Source organism: Triplophysa dalaica, chromosome 16 (assembly GCF_015846415.1).
Source record: "Triplophysa dalaica isolate WHDGS20190420 chromosome 16, ASM1584641v1, whole genome shotgun sequence".
Lineage (NCBI taxonomy): Eukaryota > Metazoa > Chordata > Actinopteri > Cypriniformes > Nemacheilidae > Triplophysa > Triplophysa dalaica.
The window spans coordinates 18,142,923-18,170,713 of record NC_079557.1 but is presented as its reverse complement, the minus strand read 5'-3'; the positions used below and the strand labels follow the sequence as shown (position 1 = coordinate 18,170,713).

At 38.1% G+C, this 27,791-nt stretch overlaps 1 protein-coding gene across 1 annotated transcript in view; it reads left to right on the top strand.

Annotated features, from left to right (window-relative positions):
• fgfrl1a (fibroblast growth factor receptor like 1a) overlaps positions 1-24,619 on the top strand; it is a 48,173-nt gene extending 23,554 nt beyond the window's left edge. Inside the window, exons 4-7 of the mRNA XM_056770143.1 lie at positions 18,073-18,153; positions 21,097-21,381; positions 22,186-22,539; positions 22,722-24,619. Of these exons, the coding sequence (XP_056626121.1) occupies positions 18,073-18,153; positions 21,097-21,381; positions 22,186-22,539; positions 22,722-23,122 (1,121 nt within the window). The 3' untranslated portion in view covers positions 23,123-24,619. The remainder of the gene's footprint in view (positions 1-18,072; positions 18,154-21,096; positions 21,382-22,185; positions 22,540-22,721) is intronic.
• Positions 24,620-27,791: the final 3,172 nt, after the last annotated feature.

The window sequence follows — 27,791 nt, the reverse complement described above, 5'->3', positions numbered from 1 at the left end:
AATAACACAACTGTTGTACTGTTGTACAACTGTTGTAGTGTGTACAGTAAATATTATAAACACATTCCAATTTGATGTGACAGCCTTCTTTGCGAGATATAACGAAATAAACGGCAAATGCACAACTGCAGAGCAACACAGCCAGCATAGGGGTAAAATTGTGCAGGGAAAAGAAAATAATGAGAAAATGAGATACTGTACTTGAGAAAATCCAAGAAAATAAATTAAACAATGCAGTGTTAGCTAATAGAATGTGTGAAATCTAACCCCTCCTTCCTCACGCTAGTCAAAAACAAGAAAACACCGTGAAATTCTGAAAGGAGAATCAAAGCACGAAATGTGAGTATAGTAAAGTAGGCGTGTGTAAATGTCTTCTAATAATTAAGCATGAATGAGAAGTTTCTCTGTAGATGAAAACAATAATCGGATGGATGGGGGGGATATGGGGGCAGCTGCCAAGATGACCTCAGTCGAGCAGCTGCACCCACTGTGCTGGGACGCCCCAAGATGTGCCAAGCCAGCTTTGATGAACCGCAAACACCTCCACATGATGTTTAGTCAGGGCCCTTGAATTAAGACATGTTTCTTAATCTTTTTTCTGCCACATCCCAACTTCGGTGTAATTCAAGCTGTGTCAGTTAAGGCTGAGGTATAGCGTGATAGGTGTTCTTTGGGTGCTTTTGAAGGCCCATATTTAATTCATGTTAAATAAAATGTAAATATCTTTTGTCATGGTTCTAGCAGTATCCAATACCATTTTTTGGTGGTTCCACCAACATCTTTGAGCTGGTCTTTTTTAAGTATAAAGCTTTTTTATATTCAATAATATTATTGTTTCATGATTTGCTTCAGCTTTTAAAAATGATCCCTGTAGTGAAAGACTTTTATAGGATCTCATAACATGTACACCATTGTATTTATGTGCCTTTGCATGTGGAAAATTAAGTAATCCACAGTATTCAATTAATGTTTTCTGACGTGAAGTGATAAGTTATCAGAGGATGTAATTTAATCCATGTCTTCCTCTAGATACACATGTGATTTCAGTAATCAGTTCTGTCCTCTTTTTGCCTTGTATTATTTTATATATTCCACTTCAGACCGACCTTAGTGAAAAATATTGACACCTTATTCTTATTACAGCTGTCTCTCTACACTGCCAACTTCTCCATCTCAAACCATGTTTCATGTGTTTTATATCATAAAATAATATTTACACAGTTTTCATGTCCTACTTTATTATATTTCATGCTAAATAAGCACATCTCTGCACAGAAGCCAGAAATATGCATTATGCAGTACCATAAACTGTGAGGAAATTAAAATGTTGCCTTATATTTTTTCTGGTAACACTTAAAACAATCTTACAATAAAGTTGTATTTTGTTAACTCTGACAGTTAACAGGATTTATAACATACATAACATTATATTTACAAATGATTAAACCAAATTGCATGTTCCTGACTGTTGTGCGTTGTTTCTTCCCTTGAAACTAAAAGTCAACTTTTACTATTGGAAGGTCTGCATTCAGTAAAAATGAGTTAAAAAAAAATATTTCACATACAAATTTCATGTTCAGTTTTTTCTAATGTGCAAGTAGCCATTTAATTAGCAGGTTAATGTACAGGCAGCCGGCTGTTATCACAAAATAAGCCCCTTCAAGTGTGATGCAAGATCCTCAGTGCTGATCACACTGCCGGGGCATATTTCTGGGATAACAACCGGCTGCCTGTACATTATCCCTTACATATGTAAATTCTGAAATAAACATGACCTAAGATTAATAATTGCACATTGTTCGTGCTAGCAAATGCATTAACTAATTGTTAACAAATACAACCTTATTGTAAATTGTAAATCTTTTTCTGGACGGTTGCTAGCTGATTACTTATTGCCCCAAGCCAAAAAGAGTTGACCATAAAAGATATTCTGGTCCTGCTTTATGGTTTGGTTTTGCCTATTTCCTTTTTTATTATATGCCAGCAAAACGCTGTAAATCTGATCGCTTAGAAGAGTAATTACACGCCTCTCTTTACCAAACCGCATATTTCAAGTTATCATTCAGATCCATAGCACTAACAGCACAGGATGAGTTACACGCCAAATTTAATACAGCATAAAGCGTTTTGAAGACTCCCTAATCCCAAATATAAGCAGTAGTTATGATGATGCCTGCCATAGCACGCACCACTAAGACCCGAGACACAAAGAGCATTGTGAGATCATACCTAATCCAAATCTAAACATCATCTTCATCCTAGACTCTTGTATCATAACATCAGGTTAAGTCATCAGTCAGACGGGCTCTTCTGCGTAGCAGAACAGCTTGTGTAGTCTGTTTCTGTCCTGTGTGGCTCCATGATCAAATGTCCCTGTGAGGACAGGAGACCTGTGTTGATAGGACTCATTAGTGGCTTTGCCCTTCCTCAAACCAGATGGAAAAGAAATTACTGTCCATCTATCATAAGCTGCTCTGGCCATAAAGAGCTCGCTCTCCTTACAGTCTGAAGTCTGACTCTTTTTTCCCGCCACAGCAGTTACACCTATTCATTCAATGCTATCTGCGCTTTCCAGGACTGATTATTTCCGTGCACCACCGCAGTTCGCCTATTTATTTACATCTGTATTGGTGTACCAGATGCATCATTGGCAGAAATAATGAGAAGCTTTCAGAGTAATGGGGAGAAAAACTGGCATGACCATAGATAGGAAGAACAGATTTCATATTTTGTTTCAGAACCTTGTTGCCATGTTGTTGTGTTTTTTGGCCCCCACCTGCATACAACCCAACAGGAGCAACACAACGATTGAGATTAGATTAACTGTCTGTTTGTGATGACAGTGCAAACGTGATTGTGGGATTGAGACATGTACTGTAGGAAGCTGTTGGGAAGTGGCGGGTGATTTATAGTGATTTGTGGAGGTTGTTCGGGTCCTAGAAGCTCCTGTTCAGCCAACATCTGGTAGTGATCTCGGCACAGGAAAAGTGGAGCTTGAGATATCTGCTGATCTCTGTATTGGGTTTCCCTTTGGACTTCAACCCCTATCATGACAGTGGGCGTGTAAAGCTCTGCAGATGGTTCGGGAACAATATTTTTGAAACACTTTAAATGACAGATGTCTTTGCTCTGTTTTGGTTCTGCACACTGCTCTGTGTATATTAAATTAAATTCAGCTTGTTCTTTATCCAAGTTAAATGGGGATGAGTTGTAAACGGTGTTGTTTGTTTTGTCCGTGGCGTTTCATTTGTTGGAATGGTTTGAACCATGAAGAGCTCTGTTGTTCATTGTTTGGAAATGGAATACAAAAATAATGTAAGACAAACAATATGGCGAGGCTAGCATTTGTTCTGCAGGTGTATGATTATCAAGGAGAAGATCATTAACAGTGTTTAAAACACCTGTCTCCACAAATGTTTGCTAAACAGGTTTTATTATTATTTTGGAACCGTAACTGTCTGGATCTTCCTGGGAGACTTCATGTTCCAGTGACATCATACACCTGTATTTCTGCAACACAGAAATGTTCTGCCCTAATTGCCAAGTTTGAGGCGCGCTTGTGTGGCATTCGCTGCACTTTACTGTGTTGGGCATTCCAGCTGTCCAGGTTGAATGAATGGGATTACAGTTGTTTGTGCTTCTTATGAGGTACACAAGATAAACAGAGAACTCGCAGTCCTTCTTTAATTCCAAATATCAAATTAAATTGATGGTTCACCCAAAAATTAAAATTTTGTCATCATCTACTCACCCTCTTTTTTCATTTTGAGCATTTATGACTTTCCTTCTTCCGCAGAACACAAAAGAAGATATTTTAAAAACAGTTGAACCGAACAGCACTGACCCCCCTTCAATATTGTATGGACACAAATCAATGTAAGTGAATGGGATCCAGTTAAAATTTTTTTCAAACATTTTATTTTGTGTTCTGCGGAAGAAAGAAAGTCATACTGGTTTGAAATGACAAGAGGGTGAGTGGTTGAGGGTGAGGGTTAACTATCACTTTAATATCAAATTCACCTTTACTGGATGCTTAGGATTTTCAGAATTTATGTTTTAAAACTAGGGATGCACCGATACTCTGGATTGGAATTGGGGCCGATACGGGTCTTTTTTGCTGGATCGGGTATCGGACTGACGGGTTCCCTTCAGTCCGATCTGTTGTGATACCCGTGGATGTTACTCTAAAGCTTCAAAAAGGACCAACTATCAGGAAATTACCATAAAAGTTGTCATGCACTGTATTCGATGTCATGTATTTCGTTAGCTTCATGTGAGGAACAAACCAATATAGCATAATTTAAAAACTCTGACCTGCGCTGGTGCTGTAATCTGTCAATCTCAATCCAGCATGCGTCTGTCCGGGAACAGTCAGGACGTTACTCGTTCCAATGTTTTCAATACTCTTCATAATCACTAGATAATGGACTGTGGTTTTGTTTAAAAGGCATTTTGCCGGAGACGGTACTCGCTGATTGTAACGTTATTAGATTCAAGTACTGGAAGCGGTCTATGTTATGCGTCATTCATACACAATTACTCTTTTTTTTTTTTTTACTTTAGGATGGATGCAATGTACTATGATTTAAACACATAACATATCTCTTCTCTTTGTGTTATTATAACTGTTTTCTCCACACAAGGCATGACACAAGTGTCAGATTCCACAGCTGTCTTTAGACTAAATTAAAGATAACAGATCCGATGGCAACCTTCATAGACCCCATATGAAATAACTTATTATGTACTAAATGAAATTCATTGACCCAGAGGGCATGTATTTGGTTTCATCGCTTTAATTTGCAAATCCGTGTCTCATCCTCAATTCTCCGTCTCGAGGAATGCAGCAATGTTAAAGTTCTCAAACAGCAGGCATCCCATATTGGGTTTGTCTGGCACTTTAGTAATATCTTGGGTCTCGGTTACTCTTTAATATCTGAAAATTGTAATTTACCCGTGTGACAGATTTTTTTAGCATCTTAATCACTGTAAAATAATACCAAGGAATCGACTTTCATTTTACACAAAGATAAGATGTATGCAAGGGCATATTGTTTGTAGAAATTGTTTTCTACACGTTTTTTCATTGTTGTCACTCTTATTGTTACACTAAAAAATCACTAGAATATACAACTAGCTACTTTTTATATGTACTGTTATATTTACTGTATGACTGAGTGCTGAATAAACCTCTTAACACATTGCAACCTTAATATAATGCACAACAAGAAAAAAAAGTATGTTTTAAAAGGCTAAAACCCTGCCTCTGCCTTTCCACCTAATAAAATGACCCATTTAACAATTCAAAGCTCTCATTTTAAACACACTTAGAAACATTACTGTAGATTGTCAACCTCACATTTGTCACAATACGAAATTTCACAACTAACACACTACTATGTCATTGTTTAACCTCACCTGTGACACTGCCACCTCCAAAACATGACAGGGCTGCTTCATTACAGACAGACACTAACGTTTAAGTTTGGAACTCATCCGGTAAATAGGGTATTGTCATGCAATGGGAAAAACATTGTTCCTGAATCAATATGTGATGCAACTTTAGTCAATAAACTCTTGGTAAGACATTTTTTTTTGCTAATTGCGACTTGTTGACAGAGCTTTGGGAAATTGGTGCTTACAACCAACCGTATCAGCTGTAGCCACACGTTAGCGAGAGAAGGCAAGACCAACCATAAAGCGACATGGGTTAAAGAGGCGGGACTCAAGAAAGGCAAAGCCAATCCTATTAGCGACGTGAGCTACGGAGGCGGGACTCATTGCAGAGAATGAAAATTAACCATTTGTGTACCACAAACAGCGCTATTTTTCAAGAATGTTGTTGTAAAAAATTTACAATTTTGATTAAATGATTACTGAATAAATGCATCTTAAATAAAATAGGTTATAAGTACAAAACACAAGACACAGACGGACATTAGTGGTTATATTTAAATATAGATTAATTGTTTGGTCAAAATAATTGGTAGGAACAATTTCAGTAATATTGTTTTCCCTACACGATTAATTTTAATAAATAAAGCACAATTATAATCGCACCTAAAACATATTGTGTCTACAGCAGTTTGTAACATTATTTTACAGCACCCTCAGAGCTCATAGGAGATCTTTTTCAGAGCTTACATTTGATCTCTGAAATTCAATTTCTCCACAGAGATTCTGAAAAGGAATTTCTGCTTTCGTGACCTTGCTCTCGAGGTCCATAGCTGTTATTTAATGGGGAAAGAAGCCATTGGAATGAGGAGTGAAAACTGAGATATGGAAGGATGGAATGCTTCTCCTATGATGTTATGATCTGTCTCGGCCTCCTGCCCTTTCATGTGCCTACTAGACTATTGTAGAAACTAACTCAGTTGATCTCTTGTACTCTGCTTAAGCCTTAGTGGTCATGTGACCATTGGCCTCTACACACCACAGCCTATTTGACTCTTAAGTGACATGCATGGCAAAGCAAGGCCAAGACGGATAGAGGCCTTAGAAGAGCAACTGGAGTGGAGATGCAGCCCCACATTCCCTTATACATTCTCTAGATGAAAAACAGGCCTGTTGTAATGGCAGTCATGGTTCAAAGGAACGTCAAGAGAGGGAGCAATAGAATGAAAAGTAGTGGTGTATGAAAACAGAGCAAAAGGAAAAATCTGGCTGTCGCTCAAAATCAAGCCTATGAATTTACAATGAAGATAGCTATTGAGTTACCATTCTGAATTTTTACAATGTGATACAAAACATCTCATTCTTTGATCCTGGTTTACGGGACATTTTTATCATAACCAAACAATTGTACCCTTTCAAACCATCTAAAACAATTCAGAGGAAGAGATCATCTTCTGTTTGCCCTCCAAAGAACCATATCCAAAGCACTGCTACATTCTTATCCACTTTAATTGGGCTCATATCAACATTTCATTCATGGCAAGTCAAGATGAATTTGATTTAGAACCCAGCAAACTCTATAGCCAAAGCAACACCACAAGCCAAGCAGATCCTCCCTTCTTCTCATTGTTTGTGAAGACTCCTCAGGAAACAGGGCATAAGGATATGAAGATGCCGTCTTTAACACACAATTATAAAAACATGCCGCCTGTCCCGCTACAGGTGGGGGTGATCTAGGGTTTCAAAGGCACTGGCAGCAGGAGTTACTCAAAGAACCGGAAAAGGATATACACAAACAAAACTTTGAAACAGCCAGGTCGGTTGAATGCACAAGGCCTGGGATTACATTTCACACCCCCCCTGTTTATGAAGGTCCTGAAAAGGGAGGCGAGGCCAGTGGGGCCGTTCCTGCACCGGCGTTCTGCATCACATCACCTTCTGTGCAAGACTGCCACCAGAAAGAGGAGAAAAAGGAAGCGCATTCCGATCCGCAGGGTTGAGAATTTGTGAGACGCGCCTTAGATAGGTGTGCCAGATATATGAGTCACGTAGGAAACGCAAAGAGCATTGGGAAGAGATGGACTTCAGTGCAAAAAGGAGGAAAAGATCTTTGGTGAAGAATAGATCAGACAAGCATTCCAAGCACATTGCAACCATGTAGAATGCAATATTCCCAATTACGAAGACAAATGGTGTTTTAAGGGACTTTTCTAAAAAAGTTTGAAAGACTTGTTGGCCGTTTCATGTTTCTTGTCATGATGTTTGTGATAAAACTTTCCCTGAGTGATGAGGGCTTATTCAGTTGTAGCTCTTTGTAGTTTCCTCATCGCTGAAATGGCCTGGCTTTGTGTAGCTTGTAATGCAGGGTTTGGGTCCCAGAACCCTTTCTTTTGCCTGCCTTCATAACATTCCCCCTAAGCGGATTAGGTGTCATTTTGCTTTAATACATTCCTCATACATCTCTCTCGCTTCTTGTGCGGTGAGTGGAAGAAAGCCCCAGCACTACATGCCTCATCGCCGCTATGGATGCTCTTGCTTTCATGGTCTGAATGGGTTCGGGCTCTTTGTTGTTCTACTGTACCTTGCCTCTTTTTCTGGTTCGCCACAGCCTGTGGAGGCATTTCAGTGCTAAAATTGATAAGTTAATGTTTTAGCCTTATGACCAAAAAGCATGTTTTAGCTATTTTTGCATTGAAGAGCAGTACTGGGGCATGTATTGTGGCTTAATTCACGGTCTCGAAACCCTTCAACATTCCGATGCAATTGGAAAGACAAGGTCTCAATAGAGCCTCTTGAACGTAGAGCTTCTATACATTGAGCCAAAGCCTGCGCATTCTCACGCATCTCAAACCCGTCTCATCTTCATCCTTGGACACTTGAAACGTAGGACAAGAGAGAAGAGCACCAGCAATGGAATGAAGTTTGGAAATCCTGAAAGGGTCCGGGGCATTTGTCCCTGATTAGCACCAAAAAAGGAGAACATTTTTGTAGTGAAAGGAAAGCTTATAGCTCATTATGAGCTGGCAAGGATTAAGCTTGTTCCTCCATTGTTCCCGGAGAAGGAACCAAAGGTCTGTCACAGAGGGAGGTGCCTCACTCCTTTTGAGCCCTATGTCTGCACACCTATCCAGAGTTTCCACTCTTTTAAGGATCCATAATAGCTTTTTCGTTTCTCTGTGGTTGGTAGCTAGTGTAGTGGAAGAATCCTCTCTCATTAGACATTGCTTTCATTCACCCGTTTGCCTTCTATTGTACGTCTGACCGCTGAATACTGGACCTCGCTTCTGTGGTAGTCCAACCTGTAAGAAATGAAAAAAGTAGACCGAGGTCAAAGAGAATAGATGCACCAATTTGTATTTTTGGGAAGGACACACTATTTGGAGACTTGTCCCTTTGAAGTCTCTGCGGCCTTTTGTTGTGTTTGTTCTATTCTGCTATTAAAGGACACTGCTTTTTGGTATGGTTTTTGTTCATTGTACGCTTGGACCTTTAGAAATATCATAATGATGCTTTTTGCTTTGATCGTAAAGTAGAACTTTAGGATTTTTTGTAGCTTTTGTTACTTTCCCCTTGAATAATACTGTGAAGGACTGCAAAATGTAATCATTATAACCAGACATGTTTAGTATGTCTTCATTTTTTTAACTGGCCACTTAATCCAAATTTTTGCAAGTTTACTAATTACTCTATGTTCAGTGCTATTTATTATATATTTACTATAACATATTATTTATTTTAATTAATTTGCTAATCTCCCATTTGTTAATATTTTTTATTTTAGGAGAAATATCCATGACTAAATTAATACTTAATGGGGTATTAAAAATATTTTTTCATTTACTCACCCTCATGGCATTCCAGATATCTGTTGCTTCTGAGGAACACAAAAGAAGATTTTTTTGAAGATTGTTGTCAACCAAACAACATCTGTTGACTTACAATACACTATTTGGGCACACAAGGCGCTAAAACAATTCTCAAAATATCTTCTTTTGTGTTTCACAGAAGTAAGAGTCATTTGCAGGTCATAACCAAGATGAGGTAGAATAAATGATGACAGGATTTGGGGGGTGATCTAACTGTCCCTTTAAATGAAACACAAAAGAGAACTTTATGATTTATGAAATCCCCTGAGCTATGAATGAGCAACTTCTGAACAATATGTTTTTTTTTCTACAGCATCAGTTTAATTCTGTATCATCTTCTATTTTAGTCTGTCTTAACTATGGGAAACTCACTATAACAGAGGGCCTCTCGTAATTTGTTGTTTAACCATACAGATTGCAGTTTCGCTGCAATGCTGAAACATCTTAAAGTCATCAAGTCATTATAAAAGTCGCATTCAAACATTTAAATAAATGAAAAACCCTTTGCTGACGTTAGAAAATGACTGCAACGTGTTTGATGGATTGCTGTAATTACATTTGGATCAAAAGCTTTTTTTTCACACGTTTTGTTTATAATGCGTCCATAACTAACACGCTTACAGTTTATTTAAAGAATTCCTTATAAAAGTGTTAACAAAAAGAGACTTGTGTAGCCAACTTTACCGTTTGTGGACTGCAGCCAGAGCTGCCAACGTTCTCCCCATTTTTTAAGGTCTGCTTTGATGTGGTTTCAACCCTCACACTGTATTATGCTCAGTAGAACGCTTTGCATCACGCAGTGCAAGTCTTGCAAGCGGCTTTAGTGGGATAAGATGGGCTGAAGTGATGGACTGTGGCCTCGGACATGTGTTGTTGATAGGGAGAAACTCAACAGTTTTGGCACGGTCTCCTTTTCTGTCAACTCCTCCTGACAGCCTCAAAGGTGAGGTGCTGTTGTGCAGACTAACATAAAAAAAAGTGTTGACTGAGTACATCAAGGATTGCTATTTATGGCATTTTAACATGGGCGTAAATTTCATCTAACAGTTGGGGGGGTTTGAAGGGGGCACAAATAATACAGCCAAAATTGTACTTGTAAAGATATGTGTACACAGAGGAAAGCTTTACAATAGCTGTTTAAATATGAGTTTGGTTCAATAGATTCACTTGGTTAAGTTCATAAATTCAGTATGCGGTCCTATTGTAATTATTAAAAATCTTGCATCCTCCACATAGTATTTTAAGTTTCTTTTGGAAAGGATATAATGGCAAGATAATCAGTATTCATCCTCATATCATCAATCTACAATATATATTATTTACAATACACAGCATGGTTTATAAGGATTTTTTTTGGGGGGGGGCATTTTAAATTTGAACGTTGGCTTGGTTCTTTTATAGTAGGCTTGAATTTATTTATACAATTGATATGACTTTCCAAGTGCAGAGAGTGCAAACATGAGAGCCTGGCGAATTAAATGAGCAGAAATTAGGAGATGGAGTCGTTCTCCCAATGTGGTTACAAAATATCTTCAGGGCTTGTGTTGCAGATTTTTCTGCTGTAAACACATAGTCAGCCATTTTCCTGGATGGAGATTAAACAGCCTTGTACATTTAAATTAGCCTTTCAAAATCACCTTTATCAGGAAAATGTCGTTTGTTTCCAAGTATCGTTTTCAGTGCATACTTGATTTTCTGTTTACTTGATTTTATTTTAGTCTACGAGTAACTGACACCCTGAGTCTTGTTCCTTTAAGAGCCTTTTTTAATTCAGAATAATTTGGGCAGAACAGAGGCCAGTTCAAAGTGCAGGGGAGGAGGTGTCGGTTTCAAAGGGAGTGCCGCACGATCAATATGTGAGATATGTTAATTCGGCAAAGATTCATCCTGTCCTTGATGTATAGAATTACAGGCAGGCAGCTGGGACGTTGAGAGTGGACAGTGATGGCAGGGTCTTGTGCCAACCCCCTCGAAACCTTACCACGGATCTTCTTCAGCGTCTTCCACCCAACCTTGTGTTTGTCTTGACAGCTCAGCGTGGAGAAAAGCCATTAAGCGGCTTTAACGCTGGCACTGTGGAGAATAGATGCCAGATTGTCCTTTTCTTTTCAAAGCGATGCTTTATTAATGTGTTTTGGACTTACATGGCAGTGGTTCTAAAGTGTTTTAAGTACTTTTAGTTCCCCCGCTAAACTAGTGTACAAACATCAGAGCTTTGGATTCGGGATGGGACGTCTTTATCTATCCCAGCATGCAACAGCATAGGCTTTCTTGTCCGTAAAGGCGTGATGGACTCTGTAAAATCTGAATGGGCTTTGGTGTGGGCGTACGGTTGTTTACAGTTATTGCTGCTGCTACTTACGCCGCAAAGATTCCTCATAGTTGAAGATCAGCGGTCCATCCGGATCGACAGAAAGTCCGAAATTGTTTGGCTTTCATATTTTGCTGTGTAAATAAAGTGTGAAAAAGATTTACACCAGATGCTTAATGCAGACATCCGAAGAATGTTAGGTTCAACTGGTGTGCTGTGCTTGTCAGAGTTTGAACTGGACTGACTTATACGATATTGAAGCGCAGACTACATACATTTTATTCTAAGGATACCAAGAAATAATACTATTACTATTATTATGTTGAGTAAAAATAGTTCGTTCAGAAGCAATAGGAAGAAAGTCATGACGAGTTCAAATAAGATACATTTCAGTTGCAAAGGATAGAGGAATATTAAGGGTGAATGTAAAAAGTAAATGTATTTAATGGTAAAGCTTTCTAGTTAAAATTAAACAAAGATCAGTTCTTAAGGAAGTACATGAAAAGAAGTGTTGAAAATTTTATAATTTAAATTGTTGGGTACAATATTGCAGGAAATGTCAGCTTAACATTTTTTGACTCATAAATACAGATATGTGGGTCAATGACATATAAGGATTTTCGACATGCCAATTTTAAATATTATTCAATAATAAATAATAATAGATAAATAATAATGAATTATTATACAATAATAAATGTTATTCAAACATTAAGAATGTGGTGTAAACATAAACATAGCCTTAAAAGATGTCATGGGGTCACCGTTATTTATCTAAAAAAAAGTTCACAAATCTTTATTATTTAAAACGTTTAGAAGCAAAGTATATGCATTTCTTTAAGTTTTGATTAGTAATCTTCTCATTCTATAATTTTGTCAGCTTTTAATATGCAAACAGTATGAAACAATTAGGTCTGTGATGCAGCAATTAAATGATCTGTAAATAGTTTGTCTCAATATAAATACGTACTTTCCCATTCCCAGCAAAAGATACTTCATCATCGCAACAAATCGGCCAACATTCCCAGTTAGTGTCTGCTTTCTGTGTGCTCTGCGAATTCAAGCAGTGTTGACCCCTAGTGATAATGAAGGTGGAAAAGCATTCCATCATTCAGCTCTACTAGAAATGTCTTATGCAGTGTGTATACTGAGCAATGTGTTCTAATTTTCTGAATGCAAACATTACTACATATTGTGTATAACCTGGGTACATTGTGTGGACCAATGTTTCACAGAATGCAATGCTCTTGATTTGACATTCCATTTAATAGCAAAAAAATCTAAAGTTATATAAAATGTGTATCCAAAAGTGAATTTAAAAAATAACAACAAAATAACATTTGTGTACACATCTAAATCTGTTATTAAGTTCTTAAACTATCAATTCTTAAGCCAGTTGGCGCGCAAGGGCCTTCTAGAGCTCTTTGTACACCCCCACCCCAAAGCACAAGCTGTAAAGCAGGTTTCCCTTTATCCCATCACAGGTGGCCACAATTATCACAGAGCCCGCCGATCGTATGCGATCAAATCCCTGTTGTTACAGGCCGCTCTAGCTCAGCCTACATTTAAACTCTGACATGTACATCTTGACACATATATATACACTGAGGACTAAAGGTTTTAGTTTGCTTTTGAGATGGCAAAATAATCACAGGAATGGGGTTGTATTTCGGGGCTGAGGCCCTTTATTTGTTATTTTAGACTTTAGTTCCCAAACATTTTCTCATTTGCCCTGGATGCTTTAGCTTGACAGATCTGATTTGTCAATTCAGTGCAGTAGAAGAAAAAAGATTCATTCAGTGTTCTGTTTAAATTTTTGCATTGGTTTTCAAATGCAAGGCATCATAAAAAAGTCCTTTTGAAAAAGTACCATTTGGAAAGTAATGTCGCTAATAAGATCTTAATTGTTTCTTATAGACCAGGGGTTCTCAACCTTTTTGACTCAAAGGCCCCCCCATTGAATTCAACAATATTCAAAGGCCCCCTCTTACTCACAAAACCTCAAAATAAAACTTTCAAATATTATAGAGCTTAGGGAAAACTTTATTGACTACAAAAATGTAAAAATAATAAGAAATATCTTGTTTTTTCAATGCTAATTTTGTCTAATTTTTATATAACGGTCATCTTGAGGCCCCCTTGGAAGTCCCTTTTGGACCCCAGACCCCCTGTTAAGAACCCCTGTTATAGACAGTATTGAGTAAGTGGAAATTTCTGTAAGTGTTCAGGCATTCACCAATGTGCTATGATTTGCCAAGATACGCCTGCTGTTAAAATTTGAGATTTCAAAATTAACTAATTTTTCATCAAGTTCTTGGAAGACTAAATAATTTAAGCTGTGCTTAAGGCTTTGAGCAATGAAAGGTTGTCTGTGTTCTGTTGTCTTATTAATAACACAATTTATTGCACAGGTGTAGGACACACTCAGAAAATGGAGCAGTCAATGGAGTACACTTTCCCACCTAAAAAGTTCCTCATAGGCACATATTGGTACATATTTTTACCTAAACTATGCATATTATTTATTTTTAAAGGGTATCATCTAGGACATGCTTTAAATTTTCTTTGTAAAGTGAATTTGGCTGGTATTCATGAAACCCCTGAAGGTAGACGCAGTCTCAGCCATACTCTTTGCTTTTCCCTCTGCTCCGGTAATCCTTAAAAGAGAAGCGGAAGCACTTAATGCAGGCTCAGTCCTCAGCTTAGAGAAAGAAGGCCTCACAAAATCTGCCTGGTGCTCCACAGCTGGAGTATGGATTCACGCACAGGATTGTAAGGGATTGCTTCAATGGAGGAATGACTGTAGATGATCAGGCAGACTCAGAGTCAATAGGAAGTTGACGTTATGGAACAGTTCAAATTTGGTTTGGCTGTCGTGAATCAGAGAATGATCTCAATAGTCCTTTGTACCTTGTAGAAACTATCCAGATGGTCTTGTATAATTTTTAACCACGTTAAAATAGCTGTAGGTGACTATTCAAATTAGAACAATGTAGCTTGAGGAAGTTGGCAGAATGTTTGGACTACTTTTAGCTAAATTACTATTCAGATGGTAAAATGTAGGATGTAAAAGAAATTGCATAAAGCAAAGGAAATATTGAACGAAATTAGATTTTTGGGGGGATTTTATCCTTTGTGAATTGATTTGATTGTAAAAATGGCCTGTTTAAAATTCTTGTGAACACTGGCACCTGCTGGAATGATTTTTTTTAGCATATTATTACATATTTTTTTAAATAAAAAAAAGTTTGGAAAAACAAAATTATGGATAAATAATGTACTATGAGAGGTATTATTAATGTGAAGGCAACCGTATTACAGCTGTTGTACAGCTCATTTCAGTCCTCATGTTCAATGATGAAAGTTCATGTATCTTAATGCAGAAATATTAATTCATTTTCTGATAGTGACTGTTTTTTAAACATTGTGAAACATCCTACAACCACGGTAATTCAAGCAAGATTCTTACAGCCCATGCATTGGCCAAAAGATACATTTGTGCGATCAAACATAAATATGCATGACAGGCAGTTAATCTGTCAACCTCTTAATGTTATTCATTCTCGGGTTAGTCCGTAGTCAGTAATGTAGTAACGTCTCTGCTGTAACCATGGCCCATAAATTTTCACAGTTTAGAGCTGGCTGTTAATACAGAGCTGTGTAGCAGCACAGTCGGTAATGGTTTCCATAAGCCAGTGCTGGAATTCAGTAAATCAAAGCCAAGGTAACAGCTAACTTTTAGCGCTCTGCATTGTTCCTTCTGTCAAAATTTTCGGTCATGAGAAGACCAAACCGTCTCTGGTTTCACAGCCGACTTCACCAAAGACATAACGGATGACAGCATAATTATCATGTTGTGTACAGAAACACTGTTTTGCTTTGAGCGAAGGTGGTTGCCTTGCTTCCAGAAAAACACAGGGCTGCAGAGACGTGGACGTTTAGCTTCATTGATGTAACCATTAGGATTGTTTGACAGCACTGGAGGTCACAAGCAGAACATACAAGTGAAATAAATCATTGGCACCAGAGGCTTTTTGCTACCCCTGAAAGACATGGCATAGCCAAGTTGGACGTTTTATGCTTAGCGAGGGACCGGTTTTCCCCGCCAAAATCCACAGAAACTCATGGTTGGGCTTGCCAGACTGCAAAGAAGGGCAACTTCTCTGTAACTCACCACCCCTTCACTCACCGAACCTCACCAATGAACATTAAAGATCCCATTCCCCACTAACCCATTTTTCAACCTTTAGTGAGTGTGTAATGTTGCTGTTAGGGCATAAACAATACCTACAAAATGATAAAGCTCAAAGTTCAGTGCCAAGCGAGATATTGGCTTTAACAGAATTTGCTTTTCAAGGACTACAGAGAACGGCTGGAATCGGACTACAACCCTCTACTTCCCGGGTACATGATGTCACTATTCCGAGGGCTTTTAATAACCTAGCTTTTAAGGAAGAGGCCTTCCTTAGAGAAGAGGAAGAGCCGCTGGAGTAGTGTTTGGTTATCAGAGATCGTAAACATTAGACTGAGCTACGTGCTAAACAACTTTCACTTTCATCACAGTCCTACAGCTGGTAATGAGAATTCAACAAGACACATTCTAAGATAACCAACGGTCAAATAACAGCTTCCATGATTTTAACATCGGCTGTGAAAGCTGTTCTCTATTAATACACTGATATTGTGTGTGTGTATGTGTGTGTGTGCGAGCATAGCCTACCACTAAAACACTTCTTTGAACATCCTTTGAAGTCCTGCTTGAAAATGTCTCCTGGTCAATCTGTTTGTTTTATTATTCAATTCCGGTTCAATATAAAAAGGCAAAACTGACGCTTCTGTTATTAGTGTTAATTAATATTACCCGTCTGACACCATTCGGTCCGGTGTCCAAAAAATGTGCGACCTCTAACAAAGATTGATGTTTGCACATGCACTAGCAGACCTCCGTTACACTTCCACACATGTTTATAACTGATAAAGTGAAGTTGACGCCATTGTTACTGTTTATTGCTAAAAGTTAATGAATACATGTGCACTGAGAGGGACACTGACCAATCACAACAGCTTGAGAAGCGGAAGCGCGCTGATATGCCATGGTTGGGACATCTTCACACACACTCTAAGCGGGGAATAAATCACGACAGACCTGGTCAGCTTTACCAATCAGAGCATTTCATAAGGAGAGACTTTATATAGACCGGACGACATCCAATAATTTTGTTAGAAGAGGGACAGTGGTGAACGTGTATGTGAATATGTGAAATATAAAGTGTTTTTTTTAATTAGAAGCATGGACATCCATTATTAAACAGCCAAAAAAACATAATAAAAGCCTCAAAAACAGCAAAAGAATGGCTCCTTTAAAACTGGAAGGCCACAAACCTGGAAAAAGAAACAGTGGAGCAAGCCCCGGCACTCCAATGGAATTCCATTTCCAGTGGAAAAGACTGTTTTTTGCTGCCGTCTCTGCTGCAGATATGAAAGCAAACACACGGAAGGGTTATACAAACACCTCTGTAATATTGAGCTTTTTCAAAATTATGAACACGCCTGGCCGGTCGACGTGTAAAATGCGGCATGCTGCGGTGTCACTTCGCTTTAATGAAAGGGAAACAGAAGTTTGTTTGGTTTAGAAACCTGACAGTTTGGTTTAGAAACCTGACAAGCCTCATCCATCCAAGATTTGTTTACTTTTCATTAATCAAACCAGGTTTTTCCTCTGACACCTTTATAGATTTTGTGAAGTTTTCAAGAATGTGTGTGTTTTATGAGCTCGCAGAGCACTTTTTATGGTATGGAAGTTTGGGGAACCAAGTCCCAAACATGAAGTTTGTGAACTCGGCGACTACATCGTTGAATTATATTAACTTTACAAGCTCGTAGTAATCCTGAATGCCTTGTTATTGTGCCAAATAAAACGTCTGCACAATTCTTCCAATGGAAGTTAGCCCGACACAAACAAAAGATCTATGTGAAGAGTGACCGTACTAAAGGGGCTCGGTGAAGGGTATGAGCAGATCTTGAGCCGTAGTAATTAAGCTGTTAGTCCAGCAAAGAGCTGTTTTACTTCGCCCCGACTGGAAAGTCTCCTGCAGGGGTGTTAAACTGTGTACATTCTCAGATCAAACCGCCCCACCGACAGCTTCAAAGAACTGACAGGCCTGAAAATGCCAGTCATGTGGTGAACGGATGAGTAGGGACCGCAACTAGAGCAGAAGGACCTCAGAATGTACACGGTTGGCTTTCATTTCGAATATACCTCTTGCAGCAAATTGCATTGTAAACACAGTTGAGCACAAGGAAATTCTGTCATTCTGTCACTCTCGAATCCTCAAGTACAACGTTGGCTTTTGAAGGCTTCCAGCAACAGTATCATGTTTGTTCTCTCATCCGTCAGAGACAGCTGTATATTTTGTTTAGGTCTTGAAGGGTTGTTCTAATTTTAGATATAATTATTATTTTGACATGTAAAAAGCACATTCACCCTCTCTTTCCCTCTAGATGACTCCAGCGCTGGGAGAGAAGGTGCCAGACCACCTGGTGAAAGCGAGTACTCCAGTACTGACCTGATGGGAAAACTGGGTAAGGTGTTACGGTCCTCAGACCCCCTTTGATCTCCTTCATTCCTAAAATGTATAATTGCTGCCCAGAAAGTAACTGAAAATATGCACTGCAGCTGCCAAGATGTTTCATAAGCTGCCTTTCATGAATCACAACTTTTAGTTTCACATTGTATTCAAAATTTTGAGTAGAACAAGGATAACGTACTGCTTGTTTTAATATGTACATTTATGTATTTCAAATGAAAACGCACTAGTGTAGACAGAGTCTTTGTGTGTTGCACTGTGAAGAGGACAAGTGGTCAAGGATTGATGTACTTTGGTCTCTCAGCCTATATTTCCCATTAAACCCCAATCTCAGCACACATGTGGCTGAATCTACCTTAATACCAGTCGGTAGTCCTTTAGTCTTGAACAGTCCCCTCACTACTTCCTTTGGCCAAACTCTCTCTAAAGTCACACACTACTACTTCTGTAGCCTAGTATTTGCTTTGGTAATTGCTTTTGACAAGCCAAAGAGCAGGCTATTTATGTGAAGTGTTTGCCAGGGTGGGTTGGGGGGCATTACATTCCCCTCAGATGCTGCAATCTGATGAGATATCAGAGCACCGCTGAACTCACAGAGGCCTGACCTTCTTCTTTTTGTATCGGAAAGTATTTTATTTACAAGACACTTATCGTCGCTGTCCTTCCTTCGGAAACGGTGCATGTTCAAATTGGCACTTTATCAGGAAATGGAAAACGCACTGAACTTTTTCTTTTATTGCATACTGTTTTGTCAAAGTTGACATGCACTTTTTTATACTTTTTATTGGATATTTGCAAAACCCATTAGCTAACATAAAGGATGACTAATAATGATTTATGGAAAAAACAAAAAATCACGAAATATGGAGATGTTTCAGAAGGACAGCAGCGATAAATTCAATATAAGATACATATATTTGATAACTCATTTTATTCTGGCTAAAGGTCAGTTTTAACCCTGCATTAAACAATGAATTACATTCGTCATTTTGAAAGGAAGAGGGTACAGCTTTTAAAGGCTGGGCTATGAACAAGGATAGCAGAATTGCAGTGAGGAGTGTGTGAATTGATGCAGTGCTAGAATGTTATGCTGTTGTGAAGACAAGCATTCATTAACTGCCTCTGTGTTTAACACACTGTTTGCTTTCAGTGATAAGAAGGGCTTTATTTCTGTAGTATGTAACAGAAGATTTAACACATATTTACAAGAGAACATATAATCAGATTTCAAGTTGTAAAACAGGTTACCTATTGCCAACTCTACTTGTATGAGACATGAAACAAGGATTAAGAATGTCCTTGGGTTTGTCATTTAACCATGTCTAGTATATTAGTTCAATATTGTATTTGGCTTTTTCAGTGTTTGTTTAGCAGAGTCTTTGTTACAAAACCATGCTACTAAATGTAACTCTATCCATATCTGAATTTAAACAAACTGTAAGCCATTAAACATGCTTGATAAACTCAACAGTGAAATCTGTAACAAGCAGGCCATCTTCAAATCAAGCAGTCAAAAAATTATCAACAACCAGAAAAAATTAAACGTTATATGAAGTCTAGTATTGCATTTCAAGTTTAATATTCTCTCAGAGAATGTATTTATTACCGTGAACCATCAGTTTTTTATTTTCCTAACCCCTGCTGATAGAGTCCAGACATCAGAAAAATATCAGTCTATACACATGTTTCCATTAAGACGAGGAAACATACATGCATTATGGATCCGTGAAAACAAACTCTTTAAAAAGACGACATACTCAAGATTCCTGTGAATTCAAATGCACAAACCAAAAGCAATAATACCAAGCAATTGCAGAAAAAAATGCTTTTTATGGAACATCAAAAATACATGTATATTTCATGTTGACATTTATGAAGAACAGGAGCCGTTATGGAAGTGTCAATTTCCGACACTTCCTGAAAATCATCTTTAAAAATAGAAAAATATTTAAAAAACTTAAGAGCCTAACATGGGTATTTGAACCATTGTATATTGAAATGAATGAGCTGAGTGTGGTGAAGACCTTTGGTAATTGTTTCATGGTTAGGTTGCAATTAGCCTGGAATTGCCCTTAAATGACTTTGCTCAAATGGAGAAGCACAAATACAATACAAGAAATATAAGCAGAAAGATGAACCCAGTGGAATTAATGTTTAAAAATTTTCTTCAATCAGGCACGCACATGCGTCAGCATGCATGCGGTCTAAGATCCTCATTAAGTATTGTGGTAGTACAAATAATTAGTTGTAAAATTAGTGTATTTAATTTTTGTAACATCACTATATGTAAACCTGTGTGAATAACTGAGCTGTATGGTATTGTTGTTGTTACTGTCATTTCTTAAATTGCCGAGTGCAAAACTCAGCAGTTTTTAACAAGGGCCTGACCTGCTTCTTTTTCTGCTGTGAAGCATCACAGTTGTTAAGGCTTCTAGTGGGAGAAGCTTTGTTCACTGTTTTATTTGCTTTTGGTTTGTTTGTTCAGATTCTACTGTGAGCGGCCAGCAGGGAACTACAGTATAGAGTTAAGCTACAGCTGTTTGCTTTGTCGGATTGCCCTCACAGTGTGGTGCTTTACTCAATACTTCTGCCCACAGAAGAATCCCATGTCAGCTCCTTTATGGATTATTTTCATTGTAATGTAATACGTGTTATATGTGCATTAAATGAGTCAATTGGCAATAATTTATTTCAACTCTTTACTCTAGAAATGCGTTTTGTGGCATTCCTATTACAAAACTTGGGTGCTGCTATACTTCACAATATTAGACAAGGATCGCTAAATAAAGCAAAATTGCATGTAACTGGTTGAATTTAAAAACAATTCCACCAATCACAGAATCATAAGTAAAACTTCTTGTAGGATAGATACATGTATATTTATATATAGTAATAATTTTACTAATCATTTTTTTATATATTTTTCCTGTCATTGTAGTGCGCCCCCGCTTCACACAGCCGGCTAAAATGAGAAAGCGTGTGATCGCACGGCCGGTGGGGAGCTCTGTCCGGCTCAAGTGCACCGCAAGCGGCAACCCCAGACCTGACATCATGTGGCTGAAGGACAGCAGGCCGCTGACACCTGAGGAGGTGGGCGAGGGCCGGAAGAAGAAGTGGACCCTCAGTCTGAAGAACCTCACGCCCGAGCACAGCGGCAAATACACCTGCCATGTGTCCAACCGCGCCGGGGAGATCAACGCCACCTATAAAGTGGAAGTCATCCGTGAGTCATTCAGCACATCTCTTTGATGTTCTTCTGGAATGCGATGCACCTTTTGATGCCTTACTTATATGTGTCGTATATGCATCAACAGTTTAAGAGACAGTTTAACATGATTTCTCTCATAGCTGAGGTGCTGTTCAGGGGAGTTTAACAGCTGTTTGGCATGCCCTCAAAGCATAGTGTTGGGAATAATCTTCCTGTCTCATGCTTTACAAACAACATCAGTGGTCTTAACACATGGAAACTTTAAGCTGTAAACTTTGTAGTAGGCTTTAAAGGTATATTTAACTTTTATTTCAGTAGAGCAAGTAAAAGCTGTGGCATCGTTCTTCACAAACAATATTTACATAAAACACAATTTAATGAGAGCAAATAGAAACTAAAGAAAATCTTTGAAAAGATTCTAGTTTAGAGTTTTGGTTGTCAGGATTGATCAAGTACCATTTGAGTGAACAGCCTGCTTTGAATATAGTTAGATAGTTTACCATTTGGTAGTAAATCCAGTCGAAGCCTGAAAAGACAGATTTTATCCAACTCATTTGCTATCTGCTACATATTAAGTCCCAGCTGTGTCTGTTAACTTTAAAACCACATCCCAACGACCCCAAAGGCAGCACATGGGCGAAATTAATTAATCTTGCTGTTAGAAGAATGATTTGTGACATTGTTCAAATGTTAAAAATCTTGAAATGTTCTAACAATTTCTATGAAAAAAGAGAAAAGGCAATCTAAACATATTAAACCCATAACTGCATTATATCCAGATTACTATTTAAATAACATTTTATCTTTATTTCATTACAGAGCGCACAAATTCCAAGCCAATTTTGACTGGCACTCATCCAGTTAACACTACTATAGACTATGGTGGCACCACGTCTTTCCAGTGCAAAGTGCGCAGCGACGTCAAGCCGGTTATCCAGTGGTTAAAAAGGGTTGAACCCGTTGACGAGAGCAAGTACAACTCCACCATTGAGGTTGGAGACCATCGCTTTGTTGTTTTGCCCACCGGTGAAGTATGGTCACGACCGGACGGCTCCTATTTAAACAAGCTACTTATCACCCGGGCTAAGGAGGAGGATGCTGGCATGTATATTTGCTTAGGGGCCAATACCATGGGTTACAGCTTCCGCAGTGCCTACCTTACAGTGCTGCCTGGTCAGTGTCATTCTACTTTCCTACTTTTGTTGACTTTTTTCCCTCAAGTTCACTTATAATGTTAATGTCATTGTCATTAACATGCATAACTGTACATTTGTTATATTGATTGTGCCACCGTACCTTAAAGACTTTTGTAAAAAAATTGTAGATCTCAATACTTTTCTATTTCTAAATTTCAGATCCAAAGCCACCATTTCCTCCAATCCCATCTGTGCTGCCTCCCAGTCTACCCTGGCCCGTCATTATCGGTATCCCTGCCGGAGTGGTCTTCATTCTGGGAACTGTCCTCCTCTGGTTCTGCCAGTCCAAGAAGCATTGTTCTTCAGGAGCAATAATCTCAGCCCAGACCTTACCCAATGGCCACCGGCAACAGCACAGAGAGCGAGCCCTCTCCCCCGCCGATAAAGACTGCATCGGCTCTATCACATATGAGGAGTACGTAGCACAGCAACAGCAGCTGTTACTGGCCCAAGCTGCTCCTAAAGTCTACCCAAAGATGTACTCAGACATTCATACACACACCCACTCGCATGTGGATGGAAAAATTCACCAGCATCAACACATCCACTACCAATGTTAGCCCTTGTCTGCACGTTCAGAAGCCTTCCTAGTTACGGTCCTTGAACAAGAAACCGGTTCTGGTTCCTTTGCTTATTTTGTCAGAGTTTTTGTACCCAATATGGCAGTCTGTAACCCAAAATAGTGCAGCGTGGCCAGTGTGGGCAGGGCTGTCTCAAACAAACATTTATTTTCAGAATCTGGAGAATGGAAAGACAATTGAGCCGTGTTGTTACAGTCTAACCAATCCCTTGTGCTGAATCGGAGCCCAAAGACATTGTGAACAGTGGGGTGGACAAGGGCAAGGCGAACAAACAAGCAATGATTTCTGAGTCTTTTGAAATGATAAACCATTTACAACAAAACACATTGTTCATATAGAGAATTAACTGAATTGAGTGAATTTATTGTCTCCTCAACATGTTTCAGTTTTAGTTCATCTGTCTTTTACTGTTATTAAGTTACATGAACACATTTTTTTTTGCAAAAAAGCCTGTGAAAGGGCCAAAACGTTTGCATTGTTTAACACCAAATCTAAGTGAAACATAGTTTTGCCAAAACTGAATCTTGGATCGCCACTGGTTCTTTTGAGACTTTCATGCATGAGGACATATACATATTTATGTTTTTGTATAGTTTGCAGGTATTGAGTTTTTCTTTCATAATAAGACATGGTGTAGTTTCAATCGGTCAAAGTTCTCCCTAGTTTTCTGCCTAATTGTAGCTTAATTCCACTTTATGGAAAAGGAGAATATTCTGATCTATTGTTATATCGTGTCTCAAGATACGTTTGAGAGATTTTGGCATTGCAAGTTCTGGCAACGGGTTTCTTATGTTTCTCATTACCTTGTGCTATTATTTTCAGGGCCTACTCTGAATGACCTGAGGTACTGAAATCCCATTGTTCCTCTATGGCCTTTATTGGTGCGTTTGGGAGGGATGTAATTTTTCATAAGTTTGACCACTATAATGAAGACTGTATAAATGCCTTTGACTGCTTATGTAATGGCTCCCCTTTAATATTTACAGAATAGAACTGAGTTTAAAAAAAAAATTTAGACTATAACTCAGACATATCGTGCATTTTCTGTGCATTTGACATCTGTGTTAACCGTGATGGTCAATGCTAAAAGCAATCCGGCAAGACAGGAATGCACTTAGCCTAGACATCTGTTTGGCACTTCGGCATCGAAGTGTTTTAAAAAAATTCATAGTAACCCAAAAAAGGAAACCTTGTTAATTTAATTTATTTGTAAGCAATATTTGGATTGCTTTCAATTGGGCATTGTTTAGATGTTTTAAACCAAAAAAGAGTGAACATAGCATCTTAGCTGCAATGTGAGCTATGTAGCATATATCAAGTGTAATATTTATATGTGCTGTTGAAAGAAATAACACAATGGTCGTAATTAGTTATCTTTGTATGGACAATCTTGTACAGTCTGGCCTGTTTTTATGTTCAAAATATATGTTTGTCACTTTGAAATATTAAAATCATTTTATCATTGTCATAAAATAATGAAGTATTTGTTCACTAGTGTTTTGTGTTCTAATGTGGAGCGTCATTTTGACAAATTTATCAAATCTTGGTCATGGTTAACAGTTTAACACAGATTATAGAGTAGGACAAGAATAGCTAAATTATACTAATGAATCAACCTCTTCTATAAGCATGTCATTTTTGAGCACTGTATTGATTGCAAAAACAAGTTCAGTTTTTGCTTTTTTTTAGCTTCAGCTTTGTTTAAGTGATGTACAGTTGATCAAATATTAATGTAAAACACCTTTATAAATATGTATACACAAAGCTTTCATGAAAAGTGTTACAATCTCGTTTTCAATTTCTACAGAGTTTTTAGGAGAGTCACCAAGATCACAAAAGGTCATGGCGTAACCAGGAAGCTTCCGAACATTAACCAAAGCACTACCGGTGTTTCAAAACATTGCTTCATTCTCTACTTTCTTTTTATTGAAGAAATCTTCATGTAGCAACTAGTGAGTGTCTTTGAGCCTCTGAAACTCCTGAGCGTCTGCAAGGCCAACACCTGGGAATACCTGGCTGTTCTTTTCAAAGAATGAAGCCTCTGTTTGCTTTACTTCATTTTTTTCAAACAGCCACAATGGCCCGCCTGACAACAAAGTGGCTGTCTGAAAGAGTAAAAATGAAAAACACCCCCTCCGCTCTGAAAACAGGTTTCCAGAGGTTTTCCTTAAATGTTTACCCTGCTTACAAAAAGAGGGATGCAGAGAGACAAAAACGTGTCTGCAAGATGGGACCAGAGCCAAGGCTTTTAAAGTCCGCCACAGAACCATGACAAAAGCAGCTTAATCTCGGTGTTGTCTTTCTGTCTTTCTTTACACATCCTGCCGAGCTGACTTAGAGGAAAGGAATCTTTCTTCAGCCCTGCTGACATCATGAAAGCCTGGGATGAAATCGGGGTCATCAAAGCCACTTGCATGTGGGACATCTGTGCGAGTGCTCGATCGTACTAGTGTTTTCAACCCTTACCTGTTCATCTTCATCCCTCAGACCACCTCTGAAGTTTCAACAGACGTTTTGAAACCACCAAACTATAACACAGATGCTTATCTGGTGAGGGTAAATTAGGGGCACAAAAAGACAGGAATTCACACAGATCTTATTCATACACGCTGTCTTTACCATCTTGAAAGAAACCAGAGGTTTTCAAGGGAGCGTGGAGGAAGTGCTGTCATTGTGTTCGGCAGGTGTTGCAGCACATTGTTTGCATTAAAAGATGACCGTTCAAGGGCATCCTCATGGTTTAACTTATTTCCTGTAATTACTCACAGGACTATAGGTTGTGACCGCATGCATTGTCCCCACTTTCAGAATTAAATTATCATTAATCACAGATGTGTCAAGTATTACTAGTTGATGGGATCAATTTATGACTGTTGAAAATGGACGTTGATATTTATGATCTGTTATTTCAACAAAGCTGAATTTACTAAAAAAAACTAAAAATGCTAAAGCAATGCTCTAAAAATACAACACCACAGCCGGACACAGAAACACTCTGAAATTGAATTTTCAATTTTTATTACATCTAGCAACAAGTACCACAGACAACTATTGATGAGCTTGATGGGATGTGCTTGATGTTCAATAAACTACAACAAACCATAATAAACATATTTCCAAAACAATATTATATTTCGCCCTTTTTTAGGCAAAATATTTGTTATTGTGTTTTTTTGTCTTGATACGAACAGTATGAGTACTTTTAAATCATGTGTTGTTAAACAGATGATGTTTTCCAACCTGATCTCACAGGAATTTGTAACTGTTTTACGAGGGGGCTTTTTTTAATGAATTTGTACGTTGAGAATCATCCAAAAACATATAATAACTAGAAAAAAGCAATACTGAAGGCCCAACCCTAACCTCTCCCCAAAACCTAACGTCACTGGTGCATAAGCAATTTGTACAAAAATTTACGGATAAGATCATACATTTTCGTAATAGTTATGTTTTTGCCGTGAGATTGTGCTGGGTTTTTTAATTTGCTCCTGTTTTTTGCATACATTTCCTGATTTTCAGCAACTGTACTTTTAGGCAGGCTAAATGTTAATACATTGTATAGGAAAAGTAACCTTTTTATAATAATAGATAAGTAACCATGTTTTTTAGTGTATTGATCAATGTTCTAATAGGAACCATTATGTTTTTCTGAAGTAAAGCTATTGTAATCTTTATAAGTGATATTAACAAACACTATATGTTTAAAAGTTATTTCACAAAAATAGACTACATGTTTGCAGTGACCAAAACATATTTAGCTAAACTTTTAAGTGCCCAGAAAGGGATAAATGTAGCCTTACTTTTTTTCAAAAGCAAAAGCATAAATCAATAAATTATACCTGCTTTTGGTAAACTGATTCAAGATGTCGGGGTCAGAACCGCTGAGCATAAATCAATTCATTACCGTTGAGATGCTCAGTTGTAAAGAAAATGGCCAAAATGTTAGGCAATCAGTATACCAACTCTCAACTATTTTTTTATCTTGCCTAAGCAGCACTACTCATTTGTACACCCCAGAGCTATACAAAGGAAGTCTGATTTATATTTTTCTCAGGCTGCATGACACAATGACAGCTTACCCGAGGGCTGAATTTCGCTCTTGCTGGACGTGGTACAGGAAATTACCTTAAATACCTCTGTAGCCCCAGAGTTCGGGCACATTTCACACGTACAATACTATCTGTTCACACCTTGCCCCTTGTAAGGAGCTGGACGTCTTGACAAAAACAGACATACTCTTGGAAACGGTCACACTGGGCAACTCAAGAAACACACGAGATGGCGAGTTTCCAGTCGGGCAGAACATGATATGCTAAGTGATGATAATCGCTCCCCATTCACATGCGTGCATCACCTGCCATGTCCTGCATGATGCATGAAATCCAAATGAGAGTGACAAGAAAGGTGGAAGGGGAGAAACAATTGTGGGTAGGGCAGAAGATAAAAGAAATCATTTTTACCAGTAAAAAATTCTATTAATATTTTAATCATAAATTGTAAACAAAAAATAAGTAGCTATTTAGTCAATTTATAGCACAAAGTAAATAAAAGTTAAACATAAACATTAGTTTATGTTATTGTTATTGTCATCAAATAAAAAAACAATTGCATTCACTGTACAAAGATGACAGTATATATATAAAGAATT